The sequence below is a fragment of the Aotus nancymaae genome, unplaced genomic scaffold, assembly GCF_030222135.1.
Source record: "Aotus nancymaae isolate 86718 unplaced genomic scaffold, 86718_ANA_hifiasm-v0.15.2.pri h1tg000022l_1, whole genome shotgun sequence".
NCBI lineage: Eukaryota > Metazoa > Chordata > Mammalia > Primates > Aotidae > Aotus > Aotus nancymaae.
This window is the reverse complement of record NW_026988435.1, coordinates 27,340,450-27,357,201: the sequence shown is the minus strand read 5'-3', so window position 1 is coordinate 27,357,201 and position 16,752 is coordinate 27,340,450. Positions and strand designations below refer to the sequence as shown.

The 16,752-nt window shown below is 38.2% G+C and overlaps 1 protein-coding gene across 1 annotated transcript; it reads right to left on the bottom strand.

Annotated features, from left to right (window-relative positions):
- Positions 1 to 2,531: 2,531 nt before the first annotated feature.
- On the bottom strand, positions 2,532 to 4,048 carry LOC105734028 (14-3-3 protein eta). The gene has a single exon (XM_012476729.3). The coding sequence runs from the start codon at positions 4,046 to 4,048 to the stop codon at positions 3,308 to 3,310; it is 741 nt and encodes a 246-aa protein (XP_012332152.2). The 3' UTR covers positions 2,532 to 3,307.
- Between the last annotated feature and the right edge of the window lie 12,704 nt (positions 4,049 to 16,752).

Genomic DNA, 16,752 nt, shown 5'->3' with positions numbered 1-16,752 from the left:
TAAGGAGAGAAACATGTTGCTTTGTGTAAAAATAATACAAAGAACGGATCTAGGCATACATACAGCATATATATACACATTATGTGTAAATTATAGAACACAAATTAGAAAACCAATCATGCAGCTGGGGTTGGAATTTATGACAATATTAGCAGATATGGTTTAAAATTTACCTTAAATAGTGAAATGTTTAGCTATTTTGCAGTAACAACAACAGGAAAATTTAAAATGTGTCTAAGTGGCTTAATAAATAATAGTTTATCTCTTACTCTTAAATAATCTAAATGTACTGAGTAGCCCAGTGCATCCTGTGGTGAAACCTTCTACACAGACGGTGGGGGCTGCCATAGTAAAGAAGAAGGAAGGTAGAAAAGACATGTAATCTGTCCTGTCTACCACACATCGCTTTGATTTCTTTCCACAATTACAACACACATTTACCTTCCTTAAAGGATACAGCAAAGTCCTATCCTGTCAGTGACTGGTCTGCAGCAATTCTTAAGTGCCACTGGGAAGATACTTTAAAGGATTCTAGATTTGAGATGTGGTTAGTGATTAAGATTTGATAGTCTGTTTTCTCAGAGGTCCTTTTTCTCCTGGCTCCTCACTTTTTTGTTCTCAGGATTAGTTACACTTTGTATTTCTTGTTTGTATTCGACGTAGATGTTGGGATATGTGCCTTCCTGAAGATGTATAGTTTTCTTAGGCTAATACAGATGAGACTTTTTTTAAATTCTCAAATAGGTAAAGTTTTCTACTCTAGTCTCTTAGATTTTTTTCCCAGCAAAATTGCCATAGAAATTTAGTTTCTCTCTTTATCAATTTAATTTCTGTCATTTTCATGTGCTAATTACCATACACTAAGGTTTTGGGAGCCATGTTTCTAAAATATTTATTAATGGGGAATTTCATTTTCATGCCCCATCTGATCCCTCTCAATGAATGGAGGTTTCTTGACATTTATTATGATTGATTTAATATTTAACCCATGCCACCCTTTGAAAGATTTTGCTAGGCTTCTTTACACCAATTCTTTGAAGTGTAACAGAAATGGACTTTTCCATCAGTCATAGAACATGTCACAAGATTTCATTGTGACAATGTTAAATTTTATATGATCCTTATGTCCCTGGAAACAGCCATGGTGAAGAAATCCCTCCGTCTTTGCATGTTGTGGAAAAGGCTTGCTGCAGAAAACTGCCTTTCCCCTATGATTTACTATTAGATTTACAGATGACTCTCTTGTTTACTTATGACAAGGCCAGACACGGACAAGGCCAAATTTTCTGTCTTTGCTTCATAAGAGTTTAGGGGAATTTTTTTGCTCCCACTGATTAGTTAAGACAAAATGCCTGTTAAGTGACTTGACCAAATGTTAGTGAAGATTCTTTCCTCCCCAAAGGACTCTGAATATTGATCTCCCACTCAGCTAGAGCCAGCATACAGCCATGCCTTAAAGATCATCTGCTGACCTCAGGGAAACTATTTCCTTATCATCTTCCAACTGCACCTTTAGTTCTTTTTAGACTTGATTTTCCTTCCCATAAAGAAAAGACCTTTTCTGCTTGAATTTTGAGAAGTTCGCAGATCTCATGGTTGGAATAGTCTCCCTTAGTGCAAGAATCTTCTCCTCTCTGTTACAAGAGTTGTTCAGGTTTACAACTTGACTCAATGGCATCAACCCCTATAAATACCTTATCCATGTCCCATTATCACATCCTAGGGTTCACCTGCATTTATGTAACGAGATACCATTTACACCAAGGGCTATCTATTTCGACTACCTGGTCCTTCTTCCTGAAAGTATCTCTGGTTCTGAGAAGTACAGTTTAATAGAATTTCAGAAGCCATCTTCGAAAATGAAAGAGGTTGTAATTCCTTCTTTTTATCTCTGATTTTATTTCTTTGAATCTTCTGTCTTTTATTCTTAAGCAAAAGTTTGTTGATGTTTTTATCTTTTCAAAAAATTTATTCTTCTTAAATTGTGTATTGCTTGTTTAGTCTCTATGTTATTTATTTCTGCTCTCATCTTTATCATTTCCTTCCATTAATTTTGGTTTTAGTTTGCTCTTTTTTTTTCTAGTCCTTTTAGTTATGATATTTGGTTATTTTAGGTTTTTTCTTTAACTCATGTAGGCATTTGTTGATATAAAATTCCCTTTTAGAATGACCCTTGTTGTATCCCATAGTTTTTGGCATGTTCTGTTTCCATTTCAATTTGTCTCAATAAATTTTTCAATTTCATTTTTAATTATTTCATTGGCACATTCGTTCAAGAGCATGTAGTTTAATTTCTATGTATTTCTAAATTTTACAAAATTCTGTTTTTTTTTCTTTTAGTTGTGATATTTGCTTTAGATTTTTTTCTTTAACTCATGTAGGCATTTGTTGATGTGAAATTCCCTTTTAGAATGACCCTTGCTGTATCCCATAGGTTTTGGCGTGTTCTATTTCCATTTTAATTTGTCTCAATAAATTTTTCAATTTCTTTCTTTTTTTTTTTTTCCCCAAAGCAGCATTTATTTACCCACTGAATTCCAAAACATTTATTTTAGAAGTCTGGCATTTCATAATCACCCATCTTGATTGACATGGGCTGACACACATGGCGCTGTCAGGATACACAAGGACAATAGCCAAAGAGTTACAAAAAATAAATCCATGATTCTTAAACAATTGCAACCAAAAAAAAAAAGTTACAAGTATCAAAACTTTTAGATGCATTGCATTGAAAAGAAGGTTTGTGCACGTCATAATTTAAAGAGGCAAAAACAAGGTGCTACTGAAACCTCACGTTATACAGGTTATTATAAAGCTGATGGAAAGGAACAAGTTGTCTCTCTGTATCAGCTTCCCTCAACAGTTTTCCATTAGTTGAAGAAAGAGGTGGGAGGGGTGAATTCATTTTGCATGCACAAGATGTACTGCTTAACGAAACACTATCAGCTTGTTTTAAATGGATCTTTTAAATATCAACTGTAGCCTGTGTTGGCTAATTCTTTCTAATCTCCCCCATTATTTTCGCCTGCGTTTCCCATAGATCAACAGGCATAATGAAATACCTCATCAGAATACATTTCTCTGCACAATTCAAAAAGGGAGCTCCTGTGGGCTCAAAGCAACCATCAGTCCAGCAATGCCCATGATTTATCTGAAATTGCTTCCCAAGAGACAGGGGTGCAGATCTGAGTAGCTGTGCTGCCAATACAGATAGGTTTAGCACTAGATATTTAGTGATTGTGGCAAGGATGAATCAGTGATGATGGGGGTGGTGGGTGAAGGAAGGGCCAGGGGACCTGAAGGATCTTCAGTTGCCTTCTCCTGCTTCTTCATCCTGCTGGTCGCTCGTCCAGAGGGTGAGGTTGTCTCGCAGCAACTGCATGATGAGCGTGGAGTCCTTATAGGAATCCTCATTTAGTGTGTCCAGCTCAGCTATGGCATCATCAAAGGCTTGTTTGGCTAAGAGGCAGGCTTGCTCGGGTGCATTCTGGATCTCATAGTAGAACACAGAGAAGTTGAGAGCCAGGCCCAGCCGAATGGGGTGCGTGGGCTGCATCTGCTCTTTGCTGATTTCAAAGGCTTCCTTGTAGGCAGCTTCAGAAGCTTCGACCACACTGTTTTTCTTCTCCCCAGAAGCGACCTCTGCTAAGTAGCGGTAGTAATCACCTTTCATTTTCAGGTGAAACACCTTGCTCTCATACTGGAAATCACTGCAGTTCTTGATCAGGAATTTGTCAAGCAGAGACAGAACATCATTGCAAACTGTCTCCAGCTCCTTCTCAATCTTCTCCCGGTAAGCTTTAACTTTCTCCAATTTCTTTTCACTTCCATCAGCCATGGTTTTCTGCTCAATGCTGCTAATGACCCTCCAGGAAGATCGCCTGGCACCAACTACATTCTTGTAAGCCACAGAGAGGAGATTTCGATCTTCACTGGAGAGAGGTTCATTCAGCTCTGTCACCGCCTTCATGGCGGAGGCCATGTCGTCGCAGCGCTCCGCCTGCTCGGCCAGCCGCGCCCGCTGCAGCAGCTGCTCCCGGTCCCCCATGTCGCTCGCGGCTCGGCCTCGCCTCGCGCTTCACACTACTCGCTCGCTCACTCGTCCGCCGGTCCTTCCGCTCTCCGGTCGCCGCGGAGGCCGCCGCCGCGCACGCGCACTAGCTTGCCGGCCGGCTGGAGGCTGCAGGCTGCAGGCTGCAGGCAGCGCCGCCGCTCACGCCCTCTCGATGGCTAGCCCCGTGCACTGTGGCTCGCGCCGTGGACGCCGCCGAAGGAGGAGAGCTCAATTTCATTTTTAATTATTTCATTGGCACATTGGTTCAAGGGCATGTAGTTTAATTTTCATGTATTTCTAAATTTTACAAAATTCTGTTTTTGTTTTCTAGTTTTATATCATTGTGGTCAGAAAATATACTTGACATGATTTCAACCTTCTTAAACTTATTGATATTTGTTTTGTGGCCTGTTATATGATCTTTCCCTAAGAATGTTCCATGTGTACTTCAGAGAAATGTGTATTCTGCTGCTATTGGATGAAATGTTCTGTAAATGTTTGTTAATTCTGTTTCATCTAGAGTGTAGTATGCATTCAATGTATCTTTGTGGATTATCTGTCTGAATAAATTACTGCTGTCATTTTGTTATTTTCTAAGTTCTTTCTTTCTTTTTTCACTTTCTTTGTCCCTTACTCTCTTCCTTTGGAAGAAAGAGCCTTTCTTTTTCTTTCTTCTTCCTTTACTTTCTTTCTTTGGAATTAAGTGGCTTTCTTCGCTAGTGTGTTTTGATTTATTGCCTTTTGTTTTTAGTGTATCTATTTTAAGTTTTTGCTTTGTAGTTACCACCATCTTAAAAAAATCTTATAACATTATTTTAAGTTGATAATAGCTTAACTTTGATTGCAAAAAATATAAAGGGTTAGATTTTAACCTCAGTCCAGACCCCTCCGAAACTTTTGAATTTATAGTGTCACAATTTATATTTTTTATACTGCCTTTCGCTTCACAAGTTACTGTAATTATATTATACTTAATAGTTTTGTCTTTGAAACTTTGCACTAAATATGTAAGTAATTAACATCTCATTGAAGTTTTAAACTAATCTGAATTTGACTGTGTACTTACTTTTACCTATAAGTTTTATACTTTCAAATGTTTTTAATGTCACTCCATAGTGTTCTTTTCTTTCAACTTGAATAACTTCTTAGGTATTTTTTGTAAGATCATTTTGGTCATGATAAATTCTCTCAGCTTTTGTTTGGGAAAATTGTTTTCACTTCTTCATTTGTGAAAGACAGACTTGCTGGATAAAGTATTCTTAATGGGTGGTGTTTTAGCTTCAGCACTTTGAAATTTATTATTTCACTATCTCCTGGCCTGTAAGGTTTCTACTGAGAAATCTGTGATAGCCATATTGGCATTTCCTTCTTTGTGGTGTATCTTATATCTTGCTGCTTTTTAAATATATTTTTTTGTCTTTGATTTTTGGTAGTTTGAGTATTAGATATATTAATACTTCACTTAGTGCTGAATTTGATTGGAACCTTTTCCCATCTTATAACTGAGTGTTTGCATTTATGCTCAAATTAGGAACATTTTAGCCATTATTTCTTTAAATATACCTTATACATATTTTAATCTTTCTTCTGATTATGGGACTCTTATTATGTAAGTATCCTTTTCCTTTTTTAAAAATTTTTTTGTTCATCTGACTGGATAATTTCAAACATTTTGTCTTCTGGCTCACTCATTCTTTCTTCTGCTTCACCAAATCTCCTGTTGAAGCTTTCTGTTGACATTTTTAGTTCAATTATTGTATTATTTACCTTTAGAATTTCTATCTGGAAAAGGAGGCATTATAACTGTAGTTACAGAAATATAAAAGTCAATAAAAGAAAATTTGAACATTGATATAACAACAAATTGGATAATCTAGAAGAAATGGATAAGTTCCTGGAAACATACCACCCACCAATATCAAATCATAAAGAAATACTAAATTTGAATATACCAATAATGAGTAGCAAGATTTAATTTGTAGTGAAAAGTCACTCATCAAAGAAATTACAAGCTTGAAGTCTTCACTGCTAGATTCTACTGAACATTTAAAGAATAATCAATATCAATTCTACTCTATTCTTTCAAAAAATTTTAGAGGAGGAAATATTTTCAAATGCATTATTTTAGGCCAGTATTACTGTAATATTAAAACCAGACAAGGACACACACACACATACACACACAAATACACAAATCCAAGCTAATATCCCTGGATCTTCAACCAATACTAGTAAATCGACTTATACAACACAGTAAAAAGATTATTCACCATAATCCAGTTGACTGCATCCCACTTTATTCAAAATATTCAAGTCAATCACCCAAACAGAATCAAGGAAAAAAAACATGTATTATTTCAATAAATGCAGAAAAATAATTTAGCAAAAATCATAATTTCTCTAAGATAAAAATGCTCAGTGAATTACGTATAGAGAGAAGGTATCTCAGTACAATAAAGGCTCTATATAACAAGCCCACAGCTAATACTCCATTAAACAAAGTAAAGGTGAAAGCTTTTCTTCTAATATCTGTAGCAACACAAGTATCCCACTTCATCACTTCTATTCAACATTGTACTACAAGTCCTAGTTAAAGCAACTATAAAACATAAATAAATAAAAGGCAACCAAATTGGAGAAAGAGAATTCAATTATCTCTGTTTGCAAATGACATAATCTGATATAGAAAAAACTCTGAAGACTCCACTAAAAACTCTTAGAACTGGTAAACAAATTCAGTAAAGTCATATGGTATATAATCCACATACACAAATAAGGAGCATATCTATATACTGATTGTTAACTGTCTAAAAAAGAAAACTATCTCATTTTGAATAGCTACAAAATATAGTTAATAATAGATTTATTCAAGGAGGTGAAAGATTTCTTCACTGAAAATTATAAAACATTGATGAGAGAAATGGAAAAGGAAACAATTATATAGAAAAATATTCCACATTCATGGATTAGAAGAATTAATACTAGTAAAATGTCTATGCTACCCAAGATAATTATAGACTTAATGAAATCCATATTGAAAGTCCAATGACATTATCCATGGAAATAGAAAAAAAAATTCCTAAAGTATGTTTGGAAATGCAAATTATCCAAAATAGCCAAAGCAATCTAGAGTTAAAAGAACAAAACTAAAGATATTGCACCACCTGATATAAAAATATACTGCAAAGTTAAAGTAGCCAAAACAGCATGCTACTAGCATTAAAATAGTCTCCAGGCTCATAGACCCACTCATAGAACAAAATAGAGAGCCCACGTATAAACTTACGCTTGTAAAGTGAACTGATTTTCAACATAGATGTCAAAAACAGGCAATGGAGAAAGGACCATGTCTTAAGTAAATGGTATTGGAAAAACTAGATATTCATATACAGAAGAAATTATACCCTTGTCTCTGGTCATACACAAAAATCAACTCAAAATGGATTAAATACTTAAATTTAAGATACAAAACAATAAACTTCTAGAAGAAAACCTAGAGAAAAATGTTCAAGACATATACTTGGACCGAGGCTTTTTGGATTTATCCTCAAAAGCACAGACAATAAAAATGAAACAGACAAATGGGATTATATCAAACTAAAAAGTTTCTACATAGCAAGAAACCAATAGAGTACAGAAACGAACTAGGGAATGGGAGAATACCTTTGCAAATCAGACGTCAAAGAAAGACTAATTTACAAAATATATAAAGAAAAATGTATATATATATGTACACACACATATGTATTCACCTATATTTAAAAGAACAGGAAACTCAGTCATTTGCTGCAACATGGACAAATCTAGAAAACATTATGTTAAGTGAAATAAGCCAGACATAGACAAATATAATATGATCTCACTCATATGTAGAATCTTAAAAAGTTGAATTTATAGAAGTAAGGAGTAGAAAGGTGGTTATCACTGGCTTTTGGGGAAGGGTGAGAGGAGAAAGAGAAGTTAGTCAATTTGTTCAAATTTACAGTTAGACGGAAATAAGGTCTTGGATTCTATTGCACAGTAGAGTGGCTATATTTAATATTGTATTATATATTTCAAAATACCTGGAAGAGAATATTTTTAATGTTTTTACCACAAAGGAATAGTAAATGTTTGAGGTAATGTAAAATATGCTAATTACCTGATTTGATCATTACAAAATGCATACAGGTATCAAAACCACATTGTAGGCCGGGCGCGGTGGCTCATGCCTGTAATCCCAGCACTTTGGGAGGCCGAGGCGGGTGGATCACGAGGTCAAGAGATCGAGACCATCCTGGTCAACATGGTGAAACCCAGTCTCTACTAAAAATATAAAAATTAGCTGGGCATAGTGGCGCATACCTGTAATCCCAGCTACTCAGGAGGCTGAGGCAGGAGAATTGCCTGAACCCAGGAGGTGGAGGTTGCGGTAAGCCGAAATCGCGCCATTGCACTCCAGCCTGGGTAACAAGAGCGAAAACCTCCAATGTGATAGTAGGACTGGGGCCTTTGAAGGTAATTAAGCCATGAGGGTGGAGCCTTATGATGGGATCGGTACACTCATTAAAAGACCCAAGAGAGCTTGACTTCTCACTCCCTGCTTTTCACCCTGTAGAGATGCAATAAGAAGTTGGCCCTCACCCAGGTGTGCTGCCAATTATTCAAATATTGTTTTTCTGGAGAAAAAAAGAAAAGCAAATAGCAACAAAAATGAAATTTCTTGTTCCCTTCTTGGATTTTAATTGTGCCAAAAGCCAAAAGACACATTTCATATCCAATCCAAAATACAGGAAAAAAAGTGCCAGGACATCCCGAGAACTTTCTTCTCTACCCCACCCATCCTGCCAACTCCATTTTCAGGTCTCAGAGGCTGAGGCTCTGGCCCCCGTGTGAGCCCCACAGGAGATCTGCAGAGCCCTCAGGATACCTCGCATCCAGCATCCATGAGCATCTTCCAGTCTTCCAAGAGGAGAGGCCAGTCTCCAAGTGGGCCAGGGCTGCTCCCATCAATCACGAGATGCTGGGACCTGCATTCATGTGAAGGGAGAAACCAGGCACTGGGGGCTGGGAGTCAGCAGCCTCTGTGCTTCCAGGACTCACCCTCCCTGGCCATGGGCAGTGCCCTGGGCTTTAGGGCAATTTGAGGCAATGAGTTTTTGTTTCCTCTGGCTGCATTTTCTAGACATATTTTAATGTAGGTACAATCATACAAAATGTTAAATTTTTGTCCTGCTTTTTAAAATATTTTAATTAAGTTAGACAATAACCTAAGATTATCACATAGGTATTTTTCAGTTTTATTAGAAACTTTTCAGAAACATCACTTTTAATGGCTACAGAATACTATATACAAAAAGGTTGTCATTTCCCAGTTTTTTACTGAGGAGCTGGGATTTGTGACATGTAGATGGGCTGGGGCAGGGTGGGGAAGACATCGGGGCAGGGTGGGGAGACATCGGGGCAGGGTGGGGAGACATCAGGGCGGGGTGGGGAGACATCGGGGCAGGCTGGCTGGCACTGCAGTTTATCACATCTTGTTGTTTCTTCCATGTTTCTTTTTAACTCTCCTGGATGTTGCTCTTCTACATCCACCTGTGGTGTCTCGGAATCGTTCCAGGGATTTGCGGGGACGTTTAGCGGGTAGGGGCCCCACGTCTCTCTCCCACCTCCATTCCTGGGGAGGGACCAGTTGAAGACTGTGGCTGCCAGCTGTGGGTAGGGAACAGCTGCTTGCTGCAAGAGTTGTAGCATCCTTGGGCTGGGTGTCCTCCCACTCCATTGCTGTTTCGGTGGAGTCACAGCCGGGAACTGGGCCAGGGAGCACTGCTGGAGCTGGGTTGTTGGGGCCTCTTGGGATGGAACCGGGCCCCAATTCCTGGAAGAGAGAGTGCACAGAAGAAAAGAATGACAGAAAGATGGGGTCTGGAGGACTGATGAGGCAATGCCCCAGTCAGCAGTTTATTTCATGCACAGGGTCTCATTATATACTTTTCAGCCCACAATGGCTGACGTCAAATCATTACAACAAAGGGGAATAGAACATTGCAAGCCTGGGGATCAAGATAAAACTAGTACATAAAGATTGATCCAAAAAACCATAAAACAAACAGATGACCTTTTCTACTTACAGGAATAAGATAACATTTTACAACTGCCAAAGCAAGCGATAAATCTTGAGGACAACAATTTCAAATGGCATGCGAATAATCGCAAGCTTCAGTGAATACCTGGTAAACAAAGTGATAAAACTAGCCCAGTACAAAAACTTCAAGAAACACAATGCCTAATAAAACCACACAGCCTTCACCCAGCCATAATATTAGGTCAGTGAACCAGAAATAGACTTTTGCAATATCACACTCCTTTCAGTTCCTTCTTTCCCTCAGCTCGACTGCTTCCAGGGAGGGAGAAATGTGTCTGGGCTCAAACTCCATTATGGCGGAGACACTTAGGGGTCTCTGCGCTGGAGTGATCTCCACACTGGGTCAGGCTTCCCAAAGGGAAGGACGCCTCCTGCATGGCTGTGGGCACTGGGCACTCCATGGCCCTTGGAGTGGAAACTCACAGGCACCTGGGCCTTGTCAGTCCTGTTCATTTCTGTCAGGCTCCTGCTATGGACATTTCCCTTTAAGGCCCTGGGACTGCAGTCAACGGAAGCAAGGTTTCCCTGAGTCTCCAGGGGCCTCGAGATAGATGCTGCTCCCCCACTGCTACAGGGGCCCCCTTTCTCCTCCTCCTGCCCCTGGGTCTCTACCTCATCATCCAGCTCCATCGGTTCGTCTGGCTCTTCCTCCGCCCTCAGCTCTGTCTTTGGGACTCCGTCTTTTACAGCAGGGATCCCCACGGTGCTTCTGCTGTCTGAAAAGTTGTGTGGAGACAGCATGGGTGTATTCCTCGTGGGGTGCCTCCAGACAAGAGGAGGAGGGTCCCGTCGTTCTTCGCTTGAGGTTATGATGTTGCAACTGACCGAAATACAGAGCTGAAGGCCCGGCTCAGGGGTCACAAAAAATTGATGAAAGTGTAGCGCTCCCCGGGGAGGTGCACGCGCAGGACCTGCAGGGTGATCCTGGCCGGCTGAAGAGTCTGCATACAGAGGAGGTGACCCTTGTGAGGCCAGCGCATGTGCAGGAACTGCAGCGTGATCCTGGCCAGTTGAAGTGTCTGCATACAGAGGAGGTGACCCTTGTGAGGCCGGCGCACGTGCAGGAACTGCAGGGTGATCCTGGCCAGTTGAAGTGTCTGCATACAGAGGAGGTGCCCCTTGCAGTTGCCACTGCTGCTGGGGCCTGCGTTGGAACCACGAAAGAAATTTACTCAAAATATTTCCCATGTTTGGGAAGTTGTGCACAGACCAATACAATGGTCAGAAATGGAGAGGGTAGTCCTGAGTCACCCACTAGTCTATGTCCGGGTGGGGCACTGGGCAGCTGGGCTCTTATGACATGACAATGGGGATGGTGACAGAGCAGGGTGTGGGGCAGTGCACAGGAGCCCAGCAAGGGCACCTACAAGTGGAGTCAAAGGGCACAGGGTGAGGCTCCCCACCCATCCATCTGGACTCTAGCCCCAGGGACGTCCTGCTCCTGGGGGCATGTGTGTGACCCTGGATGGGCCCCACTGTGGGGCTGTGGGGCATGCGGGGCTGATCTGCCAGAGCCCTTCCCACCTGGTGCCTGGCCCAGGTGCTGGCTGGCACCCAGTGACCATGTCTTGGCTGGCCTGGTCCCCTGGGTTATAGTGCATGCATTTATTATAAATAAGTGCATGCATTTATTATAACCAAGAGCACTCATGAGCAAAAGACACTAAAATATGGGTAACTAATATATTCTAAAAGAAAGATAGAAATTGTAAGAAAATGCAACTCTCCTTTAAGTATAGATAATATCAAACTCAAAAGAGTAATAAACCATCTAATTGCAGAGATACATATTTCATTGAATAAGCCATCTTAACATAATCTTGGCCTGTTTAGACAGGGGCCATAGGAAAGCACTGATGACGATAATGATAATAAATTATGCTTTGGAAAATATTCCATCAGCTTACGTTGCTTTTGAGGTGTGCCCCTCTGTGGTCAATATAAATTATAAACTGGTTTCAGTACCTGATTTTTGGGCATTCGAACAAAGGAATGAGGTTTAAGGCGGTTGGATGCAAGTACAAAAGAATAGCAGTGTAGCTGAATATGTGTGCATAGGGTAGGCAATTGAGGGTTGGATAGAATCTTGGTATCCAGTCTTACTGCAAAAACTATCTATTCTGCCATATTATAACATTCAAATTATATATAATTTATATATCTCAAACTAAACATATTCAAATTATACATAATTTTTATATATAAGCATAATTAATAATTTTATTATGTATGTTTATTATATAATTATAGATAATTTGAAAATAATGTATATTATATAATATATAATTATAATATATAAATATTTTTCATATATGATTTAAATATTATGGCAGAATTGGTAAATAGCTCTTGAACATTACCCTGAATAATTCAGAGTTGCTTTTAATTTATTTCATTTCATAGACCCCAGATAATGATTAAAATTTTATAATTGAGAAGAAAAGAAACTACCAAACACAGACCTAAAGATAATCATTACAAAAGACAGTCATTGAAAGTGGGGAAAAGTAAATGAGCCAAGTATTCTATTCCTTTCCATTGCCATCTTCACATTTCCCTTCTGACAATTAAGCTCCTTTTAATTTGGCTTTTGCAGATATTGAATTCTAAATATTGAAGAAACCACATTTTATTGAAAAATGCAACACTTTCATTTTGGAATAAAAGATTTAGTTCATAAGAGATGAGATTCTAATCTGAATTTCCCATTTAATAGTATTACATATCATTATGTGGCAGCTCTCCATATAAGTGAGAATGATAGATTATATCTTTCCAAACTCAGGATATTTAGAGATCACTTCAAAAAGTTTCATGTACTCTTTAAATATGGAGAGTTGGTGTCTGAATCAATGGACTGCTATTTTAAAACTGAAAATAATGTGTTATTCTATTTAAAGTTCCATACCACATCTTCAAATGGGTCATCCACTATTTTCATAGCCATGGTTTCCATATCTGTGGTAGATGGCCAAATTTCTAATCTTAAAACTTTATTAGGCCTTATTCAAGGGAAAAATTGACAATTGTCTTTACTATTTCAGCACCTGGAATTTTCTACTTCAGCACCTGGAAATTTTTGACAGAAAAAACTTAGATATGCATGGGGGTCATAAGGATCCAACCGACACCGACATCATCTATTTTGTCTTTCAAAGTTCTAAGATCAGAGGAAAAGTGGTTTCTAGTCAGAGCATTCCATAATGCCTGTATTTGTGAGCTCCTAATTAAGTGCTTACATAGAATGTAACCTTAACATTTAAATTACTATTAGTATAGGTAGGGAAGATATTATTTTTACTATACATAAGGAAACTCCAGTCTGAGAAGTGGTTCTAAATCATGCTCAGGAAGAAGCAACAGGTAAGACAAAATAAACAAACAACAACAACCAAAAAAACAGGATTTTAACCTGTAACTATTTGGCTTCAAATACAGGTTTCTCACCACAGGATCCTTGTATAATATTTGAGGAATAGGCTTAAAAAAAAAAAAAAAAAACTGAGTGCCTTGTAGGGTATATGGACATAATTCCACATTCTCTGTTTACCTCCTAGTGGTATACATCTTGGTATTAATTTTAGGTCATTTTTTTCATGCTTATTTATATTAATTCCCTCAGGCACTTTTCCAGTGATATTGTTAAAGAAAAATGTATTCTGACACTTGTTACAGATGGTAATGAAGACTTTATACAAGGGACTACTGCAATAGGGTTTTGCAGTAGGGGAGGAAAATTGAGCTTAACTCCTAACACAGCATGAACAAGTGGGATTTATAGCCAAGGAACAGAGAAAGGATCAGTAGATGAAAAATTACTAAAAGGAAATATCAGGAGTAAGGGAACCTTCTGGTTAAATGAACAAGATTGTTGCTGAGAACAGGACAGGGTGATCACATGCCCCTTAGGGGTGGTGGAGGATGAGGAATTTAATTAGATATTGAGAGTGAGTGGACATCCAGGGTGAGGCTTCTTGCTAAACTTACTTGACAAGATTTTTGCTCCAACTAGGCTCTTGACATCAAGGCCCAAGGATTAGGAGTAGACAAATAAAAAACTCAGAGGAACCTCTCTGGTTAAAGAAAGAGTCTTTCTCAATATTAGCACTGACCTTTAAGCTAATAATAACAAAAACTGCACCTCAGTTATATTTAGCTTCTGTATTTTTTAAATCTCATGTCTAACTATATAAATGTCATTATAGATGATAGAGGAAAGTCTTTAAAATAAATCTAACGTTTGCTATTCTGCCCAACTATTCTATAGTAGCCAGTAGTTCCACATTGCAGTTAAACCTCGGTGATTGATTGCTTTTTTCCCTGAGCACGCCAAGTTTACTAGATTTTGGATTATAGGCATGGTTGGTCTCTTTCCACCAGTCCCTCCTTACTGCACCCATTGCAATTCCAATGCTAGCACTTAAGGAAACATTTTAAATATGAAGTAGAGACATCTACCACAGATTGACACAAATACACATATTTCAAGTAACTTTAAAAATTAGTTTGAATATTTCTATAATACATGTATGCCAAAAAATGCGACTAAATTGTCATGTACAGATTGATCGGATGCAGCAACCCACGATGGCACATGTATCTGTATGTAACAAATCTGCATGTTCTGCACGTGTACCCCAGAACTTCCATGATGGCACATGTATCTGTATGTAACAAATCTGCATGTTCTGCACATGTACCCCAGAACTTCCATGATGGCACATATATCTGTATGTTACAAATCTGCGTGTTCTGCATGTGTACCCCAGAACTTTCATGATGGCACATGTATCTGTATGTGACAAATCTGCATGTTCTGCATGTGTACCCCAGAACTTAAAGTAAAACTGAAAAATTGTCTTGTACTACAATATTAAAAACTCTGTGAAACTGATGTGTTGCTGAACCAATTGTACTTCATAAAATATCTTGATTTTAAGGTATCATCTCTAGATCTTCCAGATTCCTCTGATGGCTCTATCATATAGGACCCTTCTTCGAATAATATTTGAACCCCTAAGAACATTTGCAGACTGCTACTCTCTTCTAACAAAGAACAATGAGGAAAAGAGTTTTCATTGCTATATCACATTGCATTTCTGATAACTTTGGCCTTTTCATTTCTCATTCTGAGTATTTTACTATTTCAGTTAGAATCCTTTGATGTTGCCACTATAATCATCCTCCTAATTTTTAAATCAACTTTTCAATACCTATTTGCCATCAGCCAGTGATCTTGCTACCCTGCTCTTCATTGAATCACTCTATTATATCCAAATTACTGAGTGTTCTTAGACTGCGATTTTTTTACATCATGTTATACATATTCTTTATTTGTCTTAAGCTAATATTATTTTCTCAATTTGCTTTCAAGTTTGCTTTTCTTTTTCACCAGTATTTACTTTCTTAACTGTTTCTTTTGACTCCACAATTAATAAATGAATGGCAACTCTAGATATTGCTTAGTCCCTTCAGTAGAGGCTAAAAAGATGGCTGACATCTTTTATAAATCACTCTATCTCTCTGTTGGTGTTATTAAAGTGGGTGGTTGTTTCCCTCCTAGGTGTGACAACCAACAACCAACAGTCCATTTTGATAAGATACCGATGTCGGACACACTTTCCCTATTTTTTTGTTGTCTTCTTTTTCCTGTAGCAAAATATTAATCAGTAAGTCAAGAACTAGACGTGAAGTCTTAATAGCCTGAGTTTCACTTTTTTTTTGGGTGGGGGGATAGAGTCTCACTCTGTCACCCAGGCTGGAGTGCAATGGCACAATCTCAGCTCACTGCAACCTCTGCCACCCTGGTTCTTCTGCCCCAGTCTTCTAAGTAGCTGGGATGACAGATATCTGCCGCCACACCTGACTAATTTTTGTAGTTTTTAGTAGAGACGGGGTTTCATCATGTTGGGCAGGCTGGTCTTGAACTCCTGACCTTGGGGTCCACCCATCTTGGCCTCCCAAAGTGCTGGGATTACAGGCATGAGCTACCATGCCCAGCCTAATTAAATGCTGAAGTTTAATCTCTTTTTCTTCCACTGAAAGGGTCTGTGTCTTTTTCTAGGCAATTCTTTTAAAATTTCTGGGCTTTAGTTACTTTGATCACAAAAAGATAAGGTAGAATTTGTAATATTTATTTTTTCTTCTAGATGTATAAAATATTGAAATATCAATTAACCATATTTCTTATTATGTCAAGCCTATATCAAATCAGACAAAAGCAGAAACAAATCTTTTTTTTTTTCTTTCTTCTCTTTGTGCATGTGCAGCACATTGGACAAGATAAAACCTCCGAAGTTCATTAAACATTTAAATGATTGAAAAATTAAGGAAACTCTTCTTGTTATCTGTTGAATGAAATTCATTTAGGTAGCTAATGATTTCAAAAACTAAAAAATGTTAAGAAATATGTCAATAGATTTAACCTGACATAAATAGACTAGTGGTTTGACTAGTAAGACCACTAGTAAAATTTATCAAAGCAATATCAATTTTTAGAAACTACATAAATGTTTTTGATGATACAGTTATTCAGTACCTTTAATACCTAGCACATTGTCTGTGCTCTTTACAT

Coding starts and splice junctions, on each gene's coding strand:
- LOC105734028 (XM_012476729.3), bottom strand. CDS start 4,048: ATGGGGGACCGGGAGCAGCTGCTGCAGCGGGCGCGGCTGGCCGAGCAG.